Source organism: Lutzomyia longipalpis, chromosome 2 (assembly GCF_024334085.1).
Source record: "Lutzomyia longipalpis isolate SR_M1_2022 chromosome 2, ASM2433408v1".
NCBI lineage: Eukaryota > Metazoa > Arthropoda > Insecta > Diptera > Psychodidae > Lutzomyia > Lutzomyia longipalpis.
In genome coordinates this window covers 10,308,164-10,324,946 of record NC_074708.1, presented here as the reverse complement: position 1 = coordinate 10,324,946, position 16,783 = coordinate 10,308,164, and the positions used below count along the sequence as shown (strand labels likewise).

The 16,783-nt window shown below is 35.3% G+C and overlaps 2 protein-coding genes across 6 annotated transcripts in view; one reads left to right on the top strand and one right to left on the bottom strand.

The window, feature by feature from the left end:
• Positions 1–16,783, top strand: part of LOC129790610 (autism susceptibility gene 2 protein) — a 195,637-nt gene that overhangs the window by 141,658 nt on the left and 37,196 nt on the right. For 3 of the 5 annotated variants that reach the window (XM_055828197.1, XM_055828196.1, XM_055828200.1), the window contains one exon: positions 15,612–15,668. The exons of the other annotated variants lie outside the window; for them this stretch is intronic. In XM_055828197.1, the coding sequence (XP_055684172.1) occupies positions 15,612–15,668 (57 nt within the window). The remainder of the gene's footprint in view (positions 1–15,611; positions 15,669–16,783) is intronic. 5 annotated transcript variants of the gene reach the window in all.
• On the bottom strand, positions 2,519–4,797 carry LOC129790626 (uncharacterized). The gene is made up of 3 exons (XM_055828224.1): positions 4,684–4,797; positions 3,618–3,710; positions 2,519–3,502 (listed from the first exon to the last, which is right to left on the bottom strand). The coding sequence occupies exons 1-3, from the start codon at positions 4,726–4,728 to the stop codon at positions 2,909–2,911; spliced, it is 732 nt and encodes a 243-aa protein (XP_055684199.1). The 5' UTR covers positions 4,729–4,797; the 3' UTR covers positions 2,519–2,908.

Genomic DNA, 16,783 nt, shown 5'->3' with positions numbered 1-16,783 from the left:
TAATAATTTGTCAATAATCACTGGATATAAATCACCACAAACTCCATTTGCAAAGTTTAAGAATTCATTTGACAATTTGTACTCTCAAATTGCAAATCAGTCTGAGGTGATAATAATGGGTGATTTTAATTTTAATGCTTATGAAGGAAAGGAAGACAAGAATTTTGTAAAACTAATGAAAGAATATAATTTAAGCAATCAGTTGGATCCCAAAGGATCAACAACAAAGTGTGACAATCAGTTGGATATAATTTTTGCAAACACTGTAAATCCTATTGTCACAGGAATTTATGAAAGTTACTTTTCAGACCATAAGCCTGTATATTGTATGTTAGGTATATAATTTAAAAACTAATTATTGTAAAACAAAATTGTATGAAAATTGTAACAGCCATAAAAAGCTGCACCAAATATACAACCAGTGAAAGGACTTTTCCACCGTTTTGTCCTGGAGGTTGGTAGCCAACGCTAAGACGGCGGTGGACGCATGAGAATCTAATAAATGAATTAATAAAAATTATTCTGTATTTTATTGTTCTCCACTTTTGGCATTTTGAATTTCACTAAACTTAAAAAATACTCAACTGTTCATCTTCTAATACCACTCACAAAAGAAATACAACGCATAAACTGACCCCTCCACGTTGTGGTATACCAACTCTAATAACTGGACGCGTTATGATTGACTTTTCTCTGTAAGACTTTTCCTTCACACGCGAAAGGAGAAAATGCGAGAAGAGTGTGGAACAAGATGAGGATGGTTGTGAAGTATTTTTCCTTCTTTTCGGTAAAATAAACTTTAGTTTGTCAGTGAGTCGAACAAGAGCGTTTTTGCTTCTGGAGATTCCCTGCAACAGACTTTTCACAGTGCCACGAATGCCATCCAGAAGTTTTCTTCAACTACCTCCTCCGCGTACTGTCTTCCAAAACGTGTACGAGGGAGGGTGAGAAGGGGGTGTTTTTCGGCATGGCGGGAAAAGATGACGAAAGGCTGCACAAGACGGCAACGGGTATGGGGTGGAGAAAGAAAAAGCCATTAAAAGTTTTTCAAATTAAATTATTACCGTAAATACGATTACCGTTTCTGGCATACGGTGGTCTGAGGAAAACTTCTGACAGACGACAAACTCAAATGGAATTGTCCAGGACGGGGAAAATGGAGGGGGGGTTTTCTTGGAAAAATCAACCCATTTACACTCCCTTTCTTTCTGCATGACTTAAGAAAAGTCCAATTGCCAAGAATTCTCAGGAAAAAAAGGCCAAGAAGAAAATAAAATGAATAATTTGCAGAATATTGCCAAGAAAGTATATAACATCAAAGTGATGTGGAGAATGAATTGAAAATTATTCCTGAAAGTTAAACTTAAAACAAAATTAATGCATAACTCTTGCTAATTGTCCGTGAAAACTGTCACACTACTCGACTAAATTTGCCAACAACTGCCAGTTTATAGTCAGAAAGGAGTGAAAGTTCTCGTTTAAAATGATACATATGGAGGTAAATTTAATGAGTCAAATTGGAATTTTGACGAGCAATTTTATTTTTCGTTTTTCAGATAAAATGCACTTTATGGCAAATAATAAAATAACTTATGGTATGAGAAGTAATGGTGAGATTTTATTTCGTGCGCCATTAATTTGTGTCAAGGAAGAGAATATTGCATCAAAATCTTGGGAATTTAGATGGATTTGGTATTTAAAAGCTCATTAAGAAGTTATATGCTAGAGGAGAGAATATTTCTGTGGTCTAGGTGTTGTGAAATCATTGACTTTATAATGCATACAGTCAGACAAAGGAGCTATGCTGGTGCAATGTAACTCTTTGCCAAGAGATGTCACTAATAAATTCAAGATTTATTACTATGTATGCAGGGGGGGGACATCTGCGAAAAATGTTGGTTACACTTTGAATTGTCTCTTTCTCATGGTCTTTGTCGCGCGCTAAAATGGCGCGATGCACGAAACAAACAAACCCAAGGGCCGCACTCACTCTTAAAAGGGAAAAATTACGATTTTTTTTACTTTCACATATAATGTATTATAATAATTCTGAAATTTAATTTGTAACATATGTTGAACATTTTTTATAATTTTATGTACGAATGTGAAGAACTGAAAGATTTTTTTTAAAAGCATGTTTGTGGAATAAAAAACTCCTTTGAAATAGCTAGGCATTTTTTTTTAAATTATTTTTATTTTTGTAAATTTCGTGCAATTTTTGTACATTTTCAATTTCTATTCTAAAATAACTTACGTATATAATATTTCATTGATTTACTTGTATATATTATATATAGGAATAAAAATCGAAGGATTTTCATGTTGCTTAGGGAAATAATGGTTCCCTGGAAATGTTATAGGAATATGATAATAAGTGATGCGCTGTTGATAAGACAATTTATTTCTTGAAGATTTTCGACAAATAAAATTGGCAATAGCAGTAATGTTGCTTAAGATCCAATGTGGTGGTGTGATTTTTAACACACCTAATACTCCAAATACCAACATCGCCCAGTAAAGAAATTGGTTCATTTAAAAATCTTGGAGAGATTTGCAGTTCTATTGCAATTTCAGGAGAAATTGATGATTATTCATTGTGAATTTATTGGATCCAAATAACTTTAGAAAAAAATGTAGGTAATCTTCATGTGTAGAAAGCTGATTTCCAAATTGTTTGCTCAAAGTTTGCGTATCCCTTAATCCGTCATCAGCAATCTCAGAAGATGATGCAAAGGGAAAGATCGATGAAACGTAGAAGCTGCTAGTCCACATGATTATTCGCAACCACTTTCATTTCATTACTAATTTTCATTAGTCCCTGTAGCCCTGTGGGATGCTGTGATATTGCAGAAGATGTGAGAGTAAAGGTGTGAAAATAGTTGAACTGCCAAGATGAGTTGCCGGAACTTCACTGATTTTCAAAATGTATAATTCGGTGGCGGAATTGCCGGAGAGATTTTTTGTCGTTGAAATTTCGCAAAATTTGGCAGGAACGAACCTTAGCAAAAATTGCGACTGTGACAGTGATAAAGTTGGTGAAATGTCCAATGTAGTTGCAAAAATGCATAAGATCATTTTGATATGCGTAGTTTTGCATTGAGTTTATCACATAATTCACCATTGTAGGCAATTTTATTTTTAGTGGCTTCAATGGCCCATTTTCTTCCTCACTCTCTGTGGTAGTTTCTGCTGTTTCAATGAGCTTCCTGAGGTATAGCTCCGTAATTTTGCAGATGTCTAGGATAAAATGTGTAGGGAAGACCTCCACATTTTGAATATTGTCTCCTTCTTCATTCTCACCAAAAGGATATCCTCTCGCGGAATTGTCTTGCAATACGTAAGGAAGACAAGATTCACATTTTATTTTCTTACGCAGTAAGACTGCCACCTTTCCTGCAGCGTTTTGGAGCGCTATATTTTGCAATGGTGTCAATTTGTCTTCTCCATCCTGAATTTCAATTTCTTCCCAAATGTCATCTACATCAGCGTTTTCCTGGTTTCCCTGAAAAAACAAAAATTTTTTGATATCCCTTAATTAATCCCACTCTCTTTTACAATTTGATAATAATTTAAAAAAAAAGAATCAAAGTTAAAAAAACAATACCACAAAGAATTACCTCTGTTACGTCTGTGATCCTCATATTGTTATTTATGTTATTAATGATCTTCGTTGCTTCCAGATCCTTTGCAATGTCGGGTCTTTTGTAAAACTATATCAAAGAACAAAGAAATAATAAACCACATAATTTACTAAAACTTATAGAATGAAATAGAAACCAAATCAATTAAGCTTTAGCTGATCTTTTTTGATGTCTCGTGAGTTTTGAGGATTCTAAACTTATAGTGCAATTGATATGCTAAATTATTTTAAATTCAATTCTAATCAATAATTTAGAATGTATGAGTGACTCACGCATTTTTATCTCTACCGATCCCAAAACTCCTCTTCATAGAAAAATAGTCTATTCAAGTAGGTTTTTCTTTTAAACGGTGACACATTTTTTTTTAATTTTCGGACTGGTGAAAGATATTGAATCCTTCTACAACATATCAAAATTTAAAAGATTTGCCTAATGGGGTTTCGGAGATATTGCCCCTTAAAGTTAGGCAATTTTTGTTTTTGTTTTTAGCGCCTCTTGCGGACATTTTTGGAACTTGAAATGTTCTAGACAGTTGTAGGGCTTCTCAATACCTTTCATTTGATACCAAGATGGTCAAAATCGGTCAAGCCGTTCTCGAGTTATATTGAAAAAACACTTTTTGCTTTAGGCCGCCATATTTGCTACACAGCTTGACCGATTTTCAAGTATGAATTATCGATGAAAACTTCTCACTGAGCTCTACAACTTACTAAAATTTCAGATTTCTAGCTATAAGGGGACTGGTTGATAGTATTTCATCATGGCAGACGGCGGCCATCTTGGATTTTTAAAATGCGAAAAAATGAAATTTTACACCCACATTTCTATAGAAAACTTAAAACCAGAAATCTCAGTTGCCGTTCTAAAGTTATAAGGCGAGAAAAGGCCGGGTGAAAAATTTTCAACCACGGATGTTTTAAACGTGCTCATACCAAGTTTAAACTCAATCTAAGGAGATCGATTTTTCTAGCGATTACAATACTTGGTGTTCATCATGAAGTAGAACATTAACTAATACTTGTAGAGAATACTTATTACTTACGCGAAAAAATGTATATTTCTTCCTCCTCTGCCACCTTCTGCCCATGATGAATTTGGGCAATTTATAACGCAGCACTTCATTAGATATTCTAAAAACTGCTTACAACGCTTGCACTAATGAATTTGCATCAATCAAATAATCACAACTGAAAATTGCTGTTGATAAATTTAATCAAAGAACAAACTTCACTCAAAATGTGATGTAGAATGTGACAGACTGAATACAGCAAATTCAGAGAAAAGTGAGAAACATTGAAATCTATCACACTGCTGACGTGTTTCTTCGTGGTTTTTGATTTTTAGAATAATTTTGAAGTGCAGAAAACCTGTGAAATTGCATAAGAAAAAAAATATGATTAATTTTTGTGTAATGTTTGTGAAGAAAATCATTAAAATAAACGGATCGTCTCCTAAGTTCGTCTCTGGTGAACATTTTGTAAACAATCTTAGGCCGGAAGAGGCAATTTTTGGAGCCTGTGTCCAGAAAATTGTGAGGGTGTCCGGAATTAGTTTTGGATCCAGCGGATTCTATAATTGTTCTAGATTAGTTCCATAGCACGCTGATCCCGTTCCATGAAGTATTTCCGGAGAAAACTTACCAGAAAAATTGACTTCCTTTGCCTCATCATCCCAAAATGTTAGTAGAAATTCACCACAAAACACCTCACAGAGCACTTTTTACACCTCAAACTATCATTAAGTATCATCTAAACTCGATTTAGATAGTTAAAAATTAGCAAAATTGTGAAAAAAATATAAATTTTATTAAACATAAACATTAACCTCAAAATGTAATTCAGTGCGATAGGGATAGATATATACACGGTCGACTTTTCTTCATAGACAAGAAATTGTTTGAAAATAAGGTAGATGTCCCCCCCCTGTATGTATGTCTCTTTACTCTTTTAATTTAACCCTTTTTTGGAGATTTCAGCTTATGTTCAATGTATTGAAATAAATGTGTCCTTTGAGCCACTGAAGAAGAGCCACTATTGGGCTCAAAAGCTTTGGCATAAATTGCTGCTTTTCCTTGGGTGAACGGGAATTTTCCTCTGACGAACACCGGAAGCCTCTTACAATAACATCGATACGTCAGAAAAAAAAAGAAGAAAATAGATTTCAGCTAGCTTCAAGCCTTTAATAAAAGGATATAAGAAAGCATTTTATTTTAATAGAAATCAGGATTAAATTCGAAAGAATCTAACAACAACAGCGCCATTCATTTGAGGTGACCTAAATGCAAAACTACAACTTTTTTGCAAACTAACATCGCACAGCTACTCCACTACAAGGAAAAATTTCCATCAAAATTCTTTTACCTCCCAAAATTCAATAAAGGAACTCTGGGGCACGTTGTTTAAATTCCTAATTTGATTTTCCCATTAAATTAAACTTCCACATTTTTCTCATCCCTTTGATGCGCCATCGAAAATTGCGAAAATTAATGGAAAATGCTTCTTTTGAGTGAAATTTTCAATCGTCTGGATCAACCTGAAATTTTGGGCTGTATAAAGACAAAATTGTGTGTGTGGGGGGAAGGTGCGGGGGTGGGGTTTTGAGACTCTGTGTGCGCATAGAGGCATTACAAACATACCCACAGTTGGAGCATTTAATGATAATTGACAGAATTAATGATGGGTAGAGACAGACGGTGGAAGCACAAAACACTCGCAATTTCTCATTGCAGAGAGTTTGCTTGGGTGCTTTGCGCCTTTCTGTGTTATAGAACTCACGGTTTGTATATTGTGTATAATAATGTAGTGAATTAATCCATAATATTAGCAATTAAATGACTAACTCAAGTAATTACTTGAGTGAGCAGGGGGACGGTTAATTAAAATCCATTTCGTGTCTCACATCTAATTCTACTTAATCGTTTCACGCGCGCGAGTTCTATCTCGTCTGTCTTATGGTAATAATTATGTATATACAGTATAATATAATAATATATAAAATATTGCGGGACCTACCTTGAAGAGATTCTTGCTACCTCTTTTCCTTTTGAACTCTATTGAAGCATATATTATGGAGCCTCGTGGTGGGGATTGTTTTTTTTCTTTTTGTATAGATATACTTTATTGCTCTTAAAAGTCGATAATATTGCAATGAAGTTGATTCTCTTTGCGCACAGTGTGCTAAAGTACTCTTTCTCTATATTACGTGCAATTCAACGTAATGAACTGAGAATTAAAAGCACGGTGAATTGTATGGTTTATCTTAACTATTATTTCTCCTTTTGACTTTTTTTCTGCTGGCTTCCTTCTCTTCACGCTATTATTTCTTACTTTAGCTCTCTTTTGCGATAAATCTCAAGGGTTTTTATATGTATACAGTACATTACATATATATAGTATGGAACTCTGGTGCAATTGTATAAATTTTTCAATCGTACCACCATCGTCTCACTGTTAGGAGCTCTATGTGCAAGTTCTTTTAAACTCCACAATCCCTCTCATCTCTCTTTCATGTTCACTCTCTTTTGCTATGTGGATTTTATATTGAATTTTCTTCCTAAAGGCGACACGGTACAAAGAGAAGGGGGAGGCAAAAGCAGTGGAGGTCGAATAGAAAAGCCAAAGCGAAGACCCGGAGATGTGAGGATATGAGATTGCATGCGGAGGATATCGGCCAAAGTGGAGAAGTTTCTTAAGAAGTCACCCAAAGTGGAGCTATGTGGAGAAGAAAAACTAAAAAAAAAGGGCGGTGTATGCGAAGAGAATTGAGAGGGAAAAACGTGGGGTGAGGTGAATGGGTAGTCAATTCGTATTATTATTATTGACCGTGTTTGCTGCTGTACGGCTGCTGGCTGTATTACTTCTTGCTCGTGGTGTGTTTAATTGCAATGTTTAACGAGATTGGAGCTCAACTCACACTTGGGCATGAAGTACAACAAAAAGTCGTTTGTAAAACGTCTCTCCTAAGCTTGCAGTTTTGCTCATAGCACCCATGATATTTTATATGTATGTAGGTATATAGTAGCTCCACGCTAAATATCTCTTTCTCTCTCTTTCTTCTTTACTCTATATCGCCACATATATAGTGCTAATTGCATTAAATGACCGAGCAGTGAACTTTATAAGTGGTTTCGTGCAATATAAACCTAAATCAAGTCATTTAATTACATTCAACTCCACCAAGACCCTACTGTTGTGCTGTAGGTTGGAAATTTTCACTGTTACATATAGATGTGCGAACACATGTATTTGAAAAGTTTAAGGACTTGCAAGATTGTTTGAGATTTAATTTTTTTATTGTAGAAAAGGGGTATGAAATTTAATTTTGTCTTTACGGTTTTGTGAAAGGAATTTTTAATAAGGATATATCTGATTTCCTTAAGAAGTTGTCTTAAGAAATGACCAAAGAACTCAATAAGAACTTTTGGAATTTATTACATAATTAAATTGCAGATAAATACAAAAATTATTGGATTTTTTTTAATTTAAAATTCTAATTTTAAAAATCAACACTAAATTGTTCCATCAATTCCACTTACGTTCAACTGCACAAGACCCTAAGAAGATTATTAAAACATTCTTAAAATATCTAGAACACCTTTTCCTTCGCTCCCTCCCAGCTATTTCCCTCCTCAACATTCCCCACATAAAAAAACTCCTCTTGCAAAATAGAATAATAAAGTGGGTTGGAATAGGGAATTAAGAGTTATGCAAGTTGAGAAATTTTTGTACTCACATGCAAATATAACGTGAAAAATGCAAAGAAAAAGGGAAAACATGAAGAAAATTGCAAAATGTGAACAAGAAGGATTGTGGCGAGAAAATGTGAAGACATAAAAGTTATAGGCATGAGGTTTTAATGTGCTTAAATGTACCTACTCAATTGAAGTGCACAATGTTGATCACTTCAATGGAATAATCTTTTGTACATGCGTTGGTGAAGCCCTACAAAATAGCGAAGGTAAAATGCGGAAAAGATGGGAAATGAGACACACGCCGAAAGGATTTCCTTCGAGCATGGAAATCCATCTCACTAAGGCTATTATGGAAAATAACATGCAAGTACAAAACCGCGAATAATTGCATGCTAAAAATCGATTAGTGGATTACATGGTAAAGACGTGCAAATTGAGTTGTGAAATTGGTGCCTTTTTTTTCTCACACATCGCTCTCTCACAGTGTAGAAGGTGAGCAAGAAACCTCATATGTGTAGCTTGCAAAGTGTGCCTCAAATCAATATCTTTCGATTATGGTGTGAATATCTATCTTAAATTACTCCTGCAGTCAATGTGGTTTGGAATGCACATTGAATGTGGTTGAAGTGATAATTAATTCGATAGTAGTGTGATATTAATCTTTCATTCATGGGAGGAGCGCTTATTAAATTAAACAGGCATCAGATAGAAGAGAGGTAATAAAAATTAAATGGAAATGCGCACCAAAGAGAATGTTGAGAAATTTATTCAATTTACTTTTAATCTGAAGTTTGATTTTTATTTAATTTGTTCGTTTAGCTCATAAATTTAACGTTGAATTGAGTTTAAAAGATTTTTACTTGATGAAGAATCTTTCATTTTTGATGGAAAATAATTAAGAGCTTTCAGTGGAGGCGCCTGGTAATACCATGCGCCTCCATTGTACCTTCAAAGAATTTTTTTTTTAATTGAACTTTCTCTTTCCTTTTTCTTTCATAATTATTAAATTTAATAAAGCCAACTCTCTAGAAAAATAAATTTTCTATAAGGAAATTGTCACAAAAATTTAACGTGCAAAAAATTTCAAAAGCAAAACGAACTATGTAGCAGCATAAAATATAAACATAAAATGAAGTTCTCAAAACACACATCATTCCTTTAATTAATTCTCCTTTCACCAACGTAACCAAGAAGCAGCGGTAAGAACTTAATAGGGGTACGATTACGATGTTCTTATATACAAGTTCCCAAGTGAGTTATGTTTTTCGTACCGGAAAATGCACTTTCGTCTCACTTGGCAGAAAATCCACCGTTTCAAGCATATATACTACACCCCAAAGTGCTCGATGAAAGGATGCTTTTCGCCTTTTTTTTGCCTTCATCCTCTCTACTTTCTCAAGTGTACTTTGAGGGGGTCGCTTGGAGGAGAGCTGAAGAAAGAGAGAACTCAAAATTGCAGCCACACAATTGTGGAGTTATTTAGTGTGTGAAATCGGTACAAATTCCCTCATTTTCAATTAACTGAATTATAGGAGAAAATTCTCAAGTGTGAAAGAGTTGTTGGATGTGATGTGTGAACAGACACCCTGTTTTCTGCACGAATTAACACCCAAAGTGGTTGCCATTCCGATGCTATATAGTGCCGTGAGGCGAGATAAGAGAGATAGAATTTCACAATGTACCCATTGTTCTGTCGCCCAGGAAGAAAAGTGGAGCTCGTGACAAAGTGCAATGAAGAAGTAATGTGTATATATGGATGTATGTTGGAGGGAAGTGCTCAAAGAAAAGAGCCACAAATTTGAAACGAAAAAGGGGAGAAAAAAAGGGAAGCAGTTGGGAAGTTACACGAGGGGGCGAGGGTAAGCATGGGTGAGCATCTTGACTTGCTTGTTGGCACCACACTATACACAAAACATCTCAACATGTCAGATACCGATGGTGAAGAATAAATCTCGATGATATGCTGAAAACATTCACATAATCATCGAAGAAATCTCCTTCTGACTAAATATTTGTCCATATGAATATTTTTGTTCTTCATCTCTTGTATTTTCTCGTGTTGTGAGATTATCATCCATTGGAAGCCACACATATCTCTCTTTTTCCTCCTCAATATTGTATGTGTACACCCACAGAGGATATATAAGCAACATCAATCTCCCACGCTACCAGTGTTTTATTATCCCATTTATACCATCAGCAGATTTGCCACTTGAGTGGTTTAACATGATCTCGACATAAATGTGTATAATACCATCGACTATATCTAACTCCTCTCCTCTATTTCTATCTCCTCTGTACGGTCTCGGAAATATCTCTAATGGAGAAGGGGATTTCGTTTTCTCTTATAACATTGGTGGACGTATAAAAGAGGAAAACTGAGACATACAGAACAGGAACGAAAGAGAGAGAAATTTCGGTGCAAAGGCAAAAGTAACACGAACTTCAAATCTACAAGGGATAATCATTCCCGTAATAGGGTACATATATAGCAAATTTTATTCGTACAAATTGCTTCACGCTATATTGCCAAGAAATTCCCAAGTTGAGTCCAAAGAACTCTTTGGAAAATATCTAAGAAGAGATAGTGGAAAAGATAGAGAGGATATGCATTGAGGATATTCTTATCTCTCACAGAATGTCTCAGTACCATTTGCATTGATTTTATGGCTTTCACTCGAAGAAATGTGAAAGTCAATGTAACGATTTGACGATAAAATGCTAAAATCCAACTGGCAAAAAGAAGAATTTCCATTCATTGAAATGCATTTTTAAAGTATTGGCATTTTCAATAAATTATTTGCTATTAAATGTTCTTTGGAGACAGAAAATATTCGTTTCGTCCTTTGCGTCCTTGGAAAGTTCTTTCAGAACATGATAATTCTTCATTCTTCACAGGGTTTTTAATTCATCATGAATGACTGATAACCTTATTTTATAGCTTAAATTCCCTTAATCCATAATTCAATTAATATAGAAAATATCAATATTGCATAATGATTAGCCCCCCAGAAATTCCCTTTTGCCTTTTTGTTTTGAAACCCACAAATAGGGATTTAGTGGAAAACTTCCAACAAACATTGAGTCAATATTTCCAAGAGTTGTTGTCCATTTTGGATCATATAGCACGTGACTTGTGCAAATATTGATGCTTCCCAGTAAATGATTAGCCCCTGGAGCACTCAAGAAGCTTCCCGATCATGTGGGAGGAAAAAGGCAGGAGAGAGGAAGCTAAATGGAATGGGAAGTCATCTCAATATTGTATCTTCTCCATTGTATATTGGGGAGTATTATTGTGTACATTGTGTTTGAATTGTCTGCTTCAATCGCGTGTACAAGATTATACTTTTTCCTCCTGGCTTTAAGTGAACGCGCACATGACTTCAGAGGGGTGTATGTGGGGGTAAAAATATTCAATATGTTCATCCCCTTTGAATGGGATGGGGTGGGTGTGCTTTTTTCTGGAATTGCGGGGAAACATGGAAGGAATATTTATTTTAGGAGATCCCCAAAGAGGAAGGAAAAAAATCAATAAATTCCACCTTATTCCCTTTTTTCCATTTTCCCAATATGTGCTATATATATTTGTATTATTGTAAATCTATTCTTTGCTCACTCATCCATTTTCCCTTCATTCTTGCATCTCACACAGCCCCCTCCTACTGCGTCTCCGTCGCAACTATATAGGTATACATACATAGAATTCTGGGGGATGAATGGGGATGGTGGGTTGGGGTTGACATATCCTTTCCGGAGGGGGGAAGTTTGAGGAAGGATTTGTTCCATATCAATGGGTGCTCAGATTCAGTCTCTTCCTCGGTATGGATTCCCACCACCCCCTAGGGCGCGCCCTCCGATATTAGACACCGACAATGGGGGGATGGATTGTTTTGTGTGTGTTCGATGGGAAAAGTGAGTAGCTATGAGAGGAGGAAGCTGAAGTGATATCAATTCTTGTTGGATGGATTATTCTATCAGTTATTTTATGTACACACATTCAATATAAAGCCACATGAATGGGGATCACAAGAGGGCTTCGAGTGCATGCGAATGATTCACCAAATTACTCAGCAGAGGGCAAATCAATCGTTCGTGTGAATTGTTTTATGTCCATAAGGATATTTTTATCTATTATGATAATACGTTAGCGTGATACATATTATTATCATCTTGCCAATGGCAATATCTCTCTTGCAACCCCACACAGGGAGAGAATGGCAGAGAGATAATTTCACCCGGGGATAATATTAATTTATTATTTATTTTATACGAAAACATATAATATGTTTTATACGCACATACCCGGAGATATATAGCTGTAAGGGTAGGCTCATAGTCATGTAGGCACACACAGAAAAAAAATAAAGTGTGAGGAGAAGTACATTAAATCTTTATGTTTTATGTTTGGCTGTTTCACATAAAATAAATTCACGATATAAAATCCCATAAATGTGTTTTGTCTGTAGTACCATCACCAATGTCGGGAGAGATTTCATTTCACCGGAGAGAAGGGTGAAATGTATTAACGCATAATATGTTCGCATAACAACGTTAAATGTTTGTGCTCGAAAATAAATTTCTAACGAGATATCGTAAAAATGTTATTAGCAAAATCATAGCACAGGGAAGATGCTTTTCGGGAGGGAAGGGAAGGGAGGGGGGATTTGGGAGGTAGTGAAGAAAAAAAGAAGAATGGCACACAAGAAAATTTTATTGAATGTGGTGAGCTTGCAGGGAAATTTCCCTTTTACTACTTATGCGACGAAAAATAAAAGGCAATTTTTGTTGGCAAAAGTAAAGAACTAAAAAACTAATAAAGAGAATTAATGAAGAATTGGATCCTTTTTTTTATTTATTTAAATGAAATTTTCATTTTTATTGAAAGGGAAGAATTAATAATGTTCAATATTAAAAAATCAAATGTAATTAAATTGAAACATTAATATTATTTTCATATTCATGCACGATATCAAATATAAAACTTTTTAATTATTTTTTATCGTCATGTCTGTGTAAAATGAACCCCGTGTATATGAAATATTAAATTCAACTATATTTAAATAATTAATTGGAATTGAATTGTATGTAATTTATTAAATATTTATTTTTATAGAAAACGTGTTCTGTCTCTGCAATAGTTTCTATTTTACCCTAAATAAAATCAATTTAATAGAATAATAGAATATAGAATAGAATTTTTATAAAATTCATAACAAAGTGAATTTATTTAATTTAAAAACGGACAAAAACAATAAATCCCACCTGTCGTGTTCACACCTGAATGTAATCAACTGTTGCAGAATTTTATTAAATTCAAGCAATTCTCTGTAGAACAAAAATTCATTACCCAAATTATTCTTCAGAATTTCACTTCCTTGACTTATGGTCTTGTGGATAAAAGCTGACTTCCCCCTTTGTATTTTGCCCAAAAAAATTGAGGTTGAAGATCACCCGGAAGGTGTGAGAAAAAAATCCACCATGATACCATAAAGAAAATAATAAGGGGCGAAGCTTTTGCACCGAAGAAGACGCAAAAAAAGCGCGCTGCTTGATTTATAATTCACGAGACGATTTGTGTGCAGAAGATTTTCTTCTCTCTCTCATCTCACGAATGTCGGAGCATAAATTGGAGTTGAGGAAAGTTTTTTTTTTTCATCTCATGCCCCGACGCTCTGTACAAATCTAACGCAATATTTTATTCATTTAATATCCCGTTAAAATTCTTCACGCAAATTTTCTTCGCGCGCACAAAAGGCAAAACTGGGCGGGAGGTGAATGGCGATGAGGCTGGTGGATTTGTACACGAACCGAAAACGGTGTGAAATCATTGCTTCTTTATTTGAAATATCACTTCTCGAGGAGTAACAAATCTCCGTGCAAAGAGAATGTGTTTTTTTTTTTGTTCTTTGCCACTGCCTTTCGACGTCCGGGAGGTCTTTCGTGGATATTTCTTACGTGATGGTGGAGAGGATAAGACGGTGGTTTGGTTTATTTGAACAAAATAATAAAATGGTAATTTGGAATGGCTTTTCCGGTAACAATTTACTCATCCACCTACACGAGGGATGTTTTTTTCCGCACACACCCAGCTCCTCATTCTTAACTTCAATAACAATAAATAAAATGAAAATCTGAGTGGAATTCAGCTTGCAAAGTCCGCATGATTGAGGAGCTCTTGCTCCAAAAAAAAACGAGATGAAAGACCGAACAAATCCATTTTGCTTCAAGTGGTATATTTTTTGCTTATTGACGCTTGAGAGATGATCTGAAGAGAAAATATGGGTTCTTTGGGGAGGATTTTTTTTTTCCACAGCCAAAGGTTTTTTCTCCACTTTACCTTCTTGGAGTCGCCTTGGGGGGAAAAGGGAAGAAAAAAAAACACGCAGAGTCCAGGAAGGAAAAAGTCGTGAAAATATTATTTGAACATCATTTCATGTGATGCAATAAAAATTCCACTCAATTTTATTTTGATGCTTTTTCCTCATTTCCACACATAAACCACATTTCCGTCTTTGAGCCCTCCGTCAATGGGGTTCGAGAGGGTTACACACACAGCACGACGATGCCAAAAAACCTCAAAGTTTTCCTCGTCATGGATCACTTTTCCATGTTTGCTTCACCAAACTTTGCGCTCATGAAGAATTTTAGTGGCACAGAAAGGAGATTATTCGTTTTTCTATTGGAAAGGCTCTCATGTGAGAAAAATTGTTCGAAATTCTTTAGATTTAGTAGAATTTAAAGAGATTTCTCCTACTTTCGACTGTAAGATGAGACAGAAAAATTTGCCAAAAAATGCAAGAAATGACGTCATTGTGTGGATTTTTAAGTAAAAAATATTATTTTTAAATTTTCCAATGATTTGAGCTTCCACATGAAATAAGACTAAAAACAGTTTATTTTTAATAACAAATCTTAATATATAAAGCTGAAATGTTTGTTTGTCTGTGGCACATGAACTCCTCCTAATCGGCTGGGCCGATCTTTATGAAATTTGGTATGGGGGTAGAGGGGGTCAATACGAGTTGCAAGCGCTATATGGGATTCCGCCCCCTCCCCCTTTATAGCGCCCCCACAGAAAAACTGATTTTTCCCTTTTTCTACCTGCTGAAGGGTCAGATAACGGGATTTTTTTATTTTTAGAATTTTTCGGGGTACGGTATTATTCATCCGCCCCCCTTTTATAGTTTAAAATGGAGTTTGCTCACACGTGATTGGGGGCTCGGGTTGACTAGTAAGAAATATTTTATCAAATTTTTAATGTATTTTTCTCTTATTTCCAGGTACGTTCTCAATATTCTGAAGATGTTCTAAAGAACCATAACTTCCGCAAAATAAAGGTATTTTTTATATTCAAAATTAATTTTAAAAAAAAGTAAAAATCTTGCCGCTATCATGGTTCATGAGCGCTTCTGTGTTGTTGTAGCAATTTTTCTCCTATATGGCAGTAAGTTGACAACACACGGTACTTCATGAAAATGAATATATGAATGAGTTTTCCTTATGGGAAACTTTTCTTGTAGATGAAGAAAATAATAATAAAAAAAGCGCGCGGGTGAGATCAAAGGAAAATTTATTTCCCCCCTAAAATCTCAATTTTTCGACCATAAAACGAATTTCCTCGGTTGGTGTATCTCCGGAGCAATGCGCAAGGAAATGCTGAATATGTGCGGAAAAGTGTATTCATATTTTGTTTGATTTATAGGAAAATCCGTTTTATACATCCCACATCATGGTATCTTCCAATCCTCCCCATCAATTTCTTGTTGCTCCACATATCTCCAACGTTGTTACCGATATTTTATACCATACCACTCTCTTTTGTACATAATACATACGGATGGAAAGGTTGTGTGGGTGAAAAAAGGAGTTGAGGATATTGAGAATGAATTTTCCCGTCTTTTCCCCACGAGAGATACTTCATCTTGTATTTACTTTTCAATTCACTGAAAGGATATTATTTGTTGCTCTTCGCTGGATTATGAAAAGTTGATCAGACATAAACTTCCCATACTCTCTCCTGCATATATTCGCCCTCTTATATCCCTCCTTAGACATCGTCTTTGCCGTGTACGATGCACATCACCCCCATCCGTATATCCTTTTGATGTAATATAAATACCGGAGCAATGGCGAAAGTTGATGGTAACAGAAATTGTTTGTGTGTGTGTATCTGCCACGGAGGATGCTGCGATGAACATAAAAGGATGAGGAGAGTTTTCAAGTTGCAATATAAACTGTTGAAGTTCCTTTTCCATTCTCATAAACATCCCGCCCAACCTCCGTCAAATTTGAAGGGGAGTTCTGAGATGGGGGAGATGGGTGAATGTATTGGGGATGCTGTGAAAATTCCTCCAGGGGGTTTTCTTGGTTATAGAGAGTGGCACACACACACAGAAAAAAAGAAGCAGTAGAAGACAAGAAGATAAGTTGTTATATAGAAAATGCTGCTGCC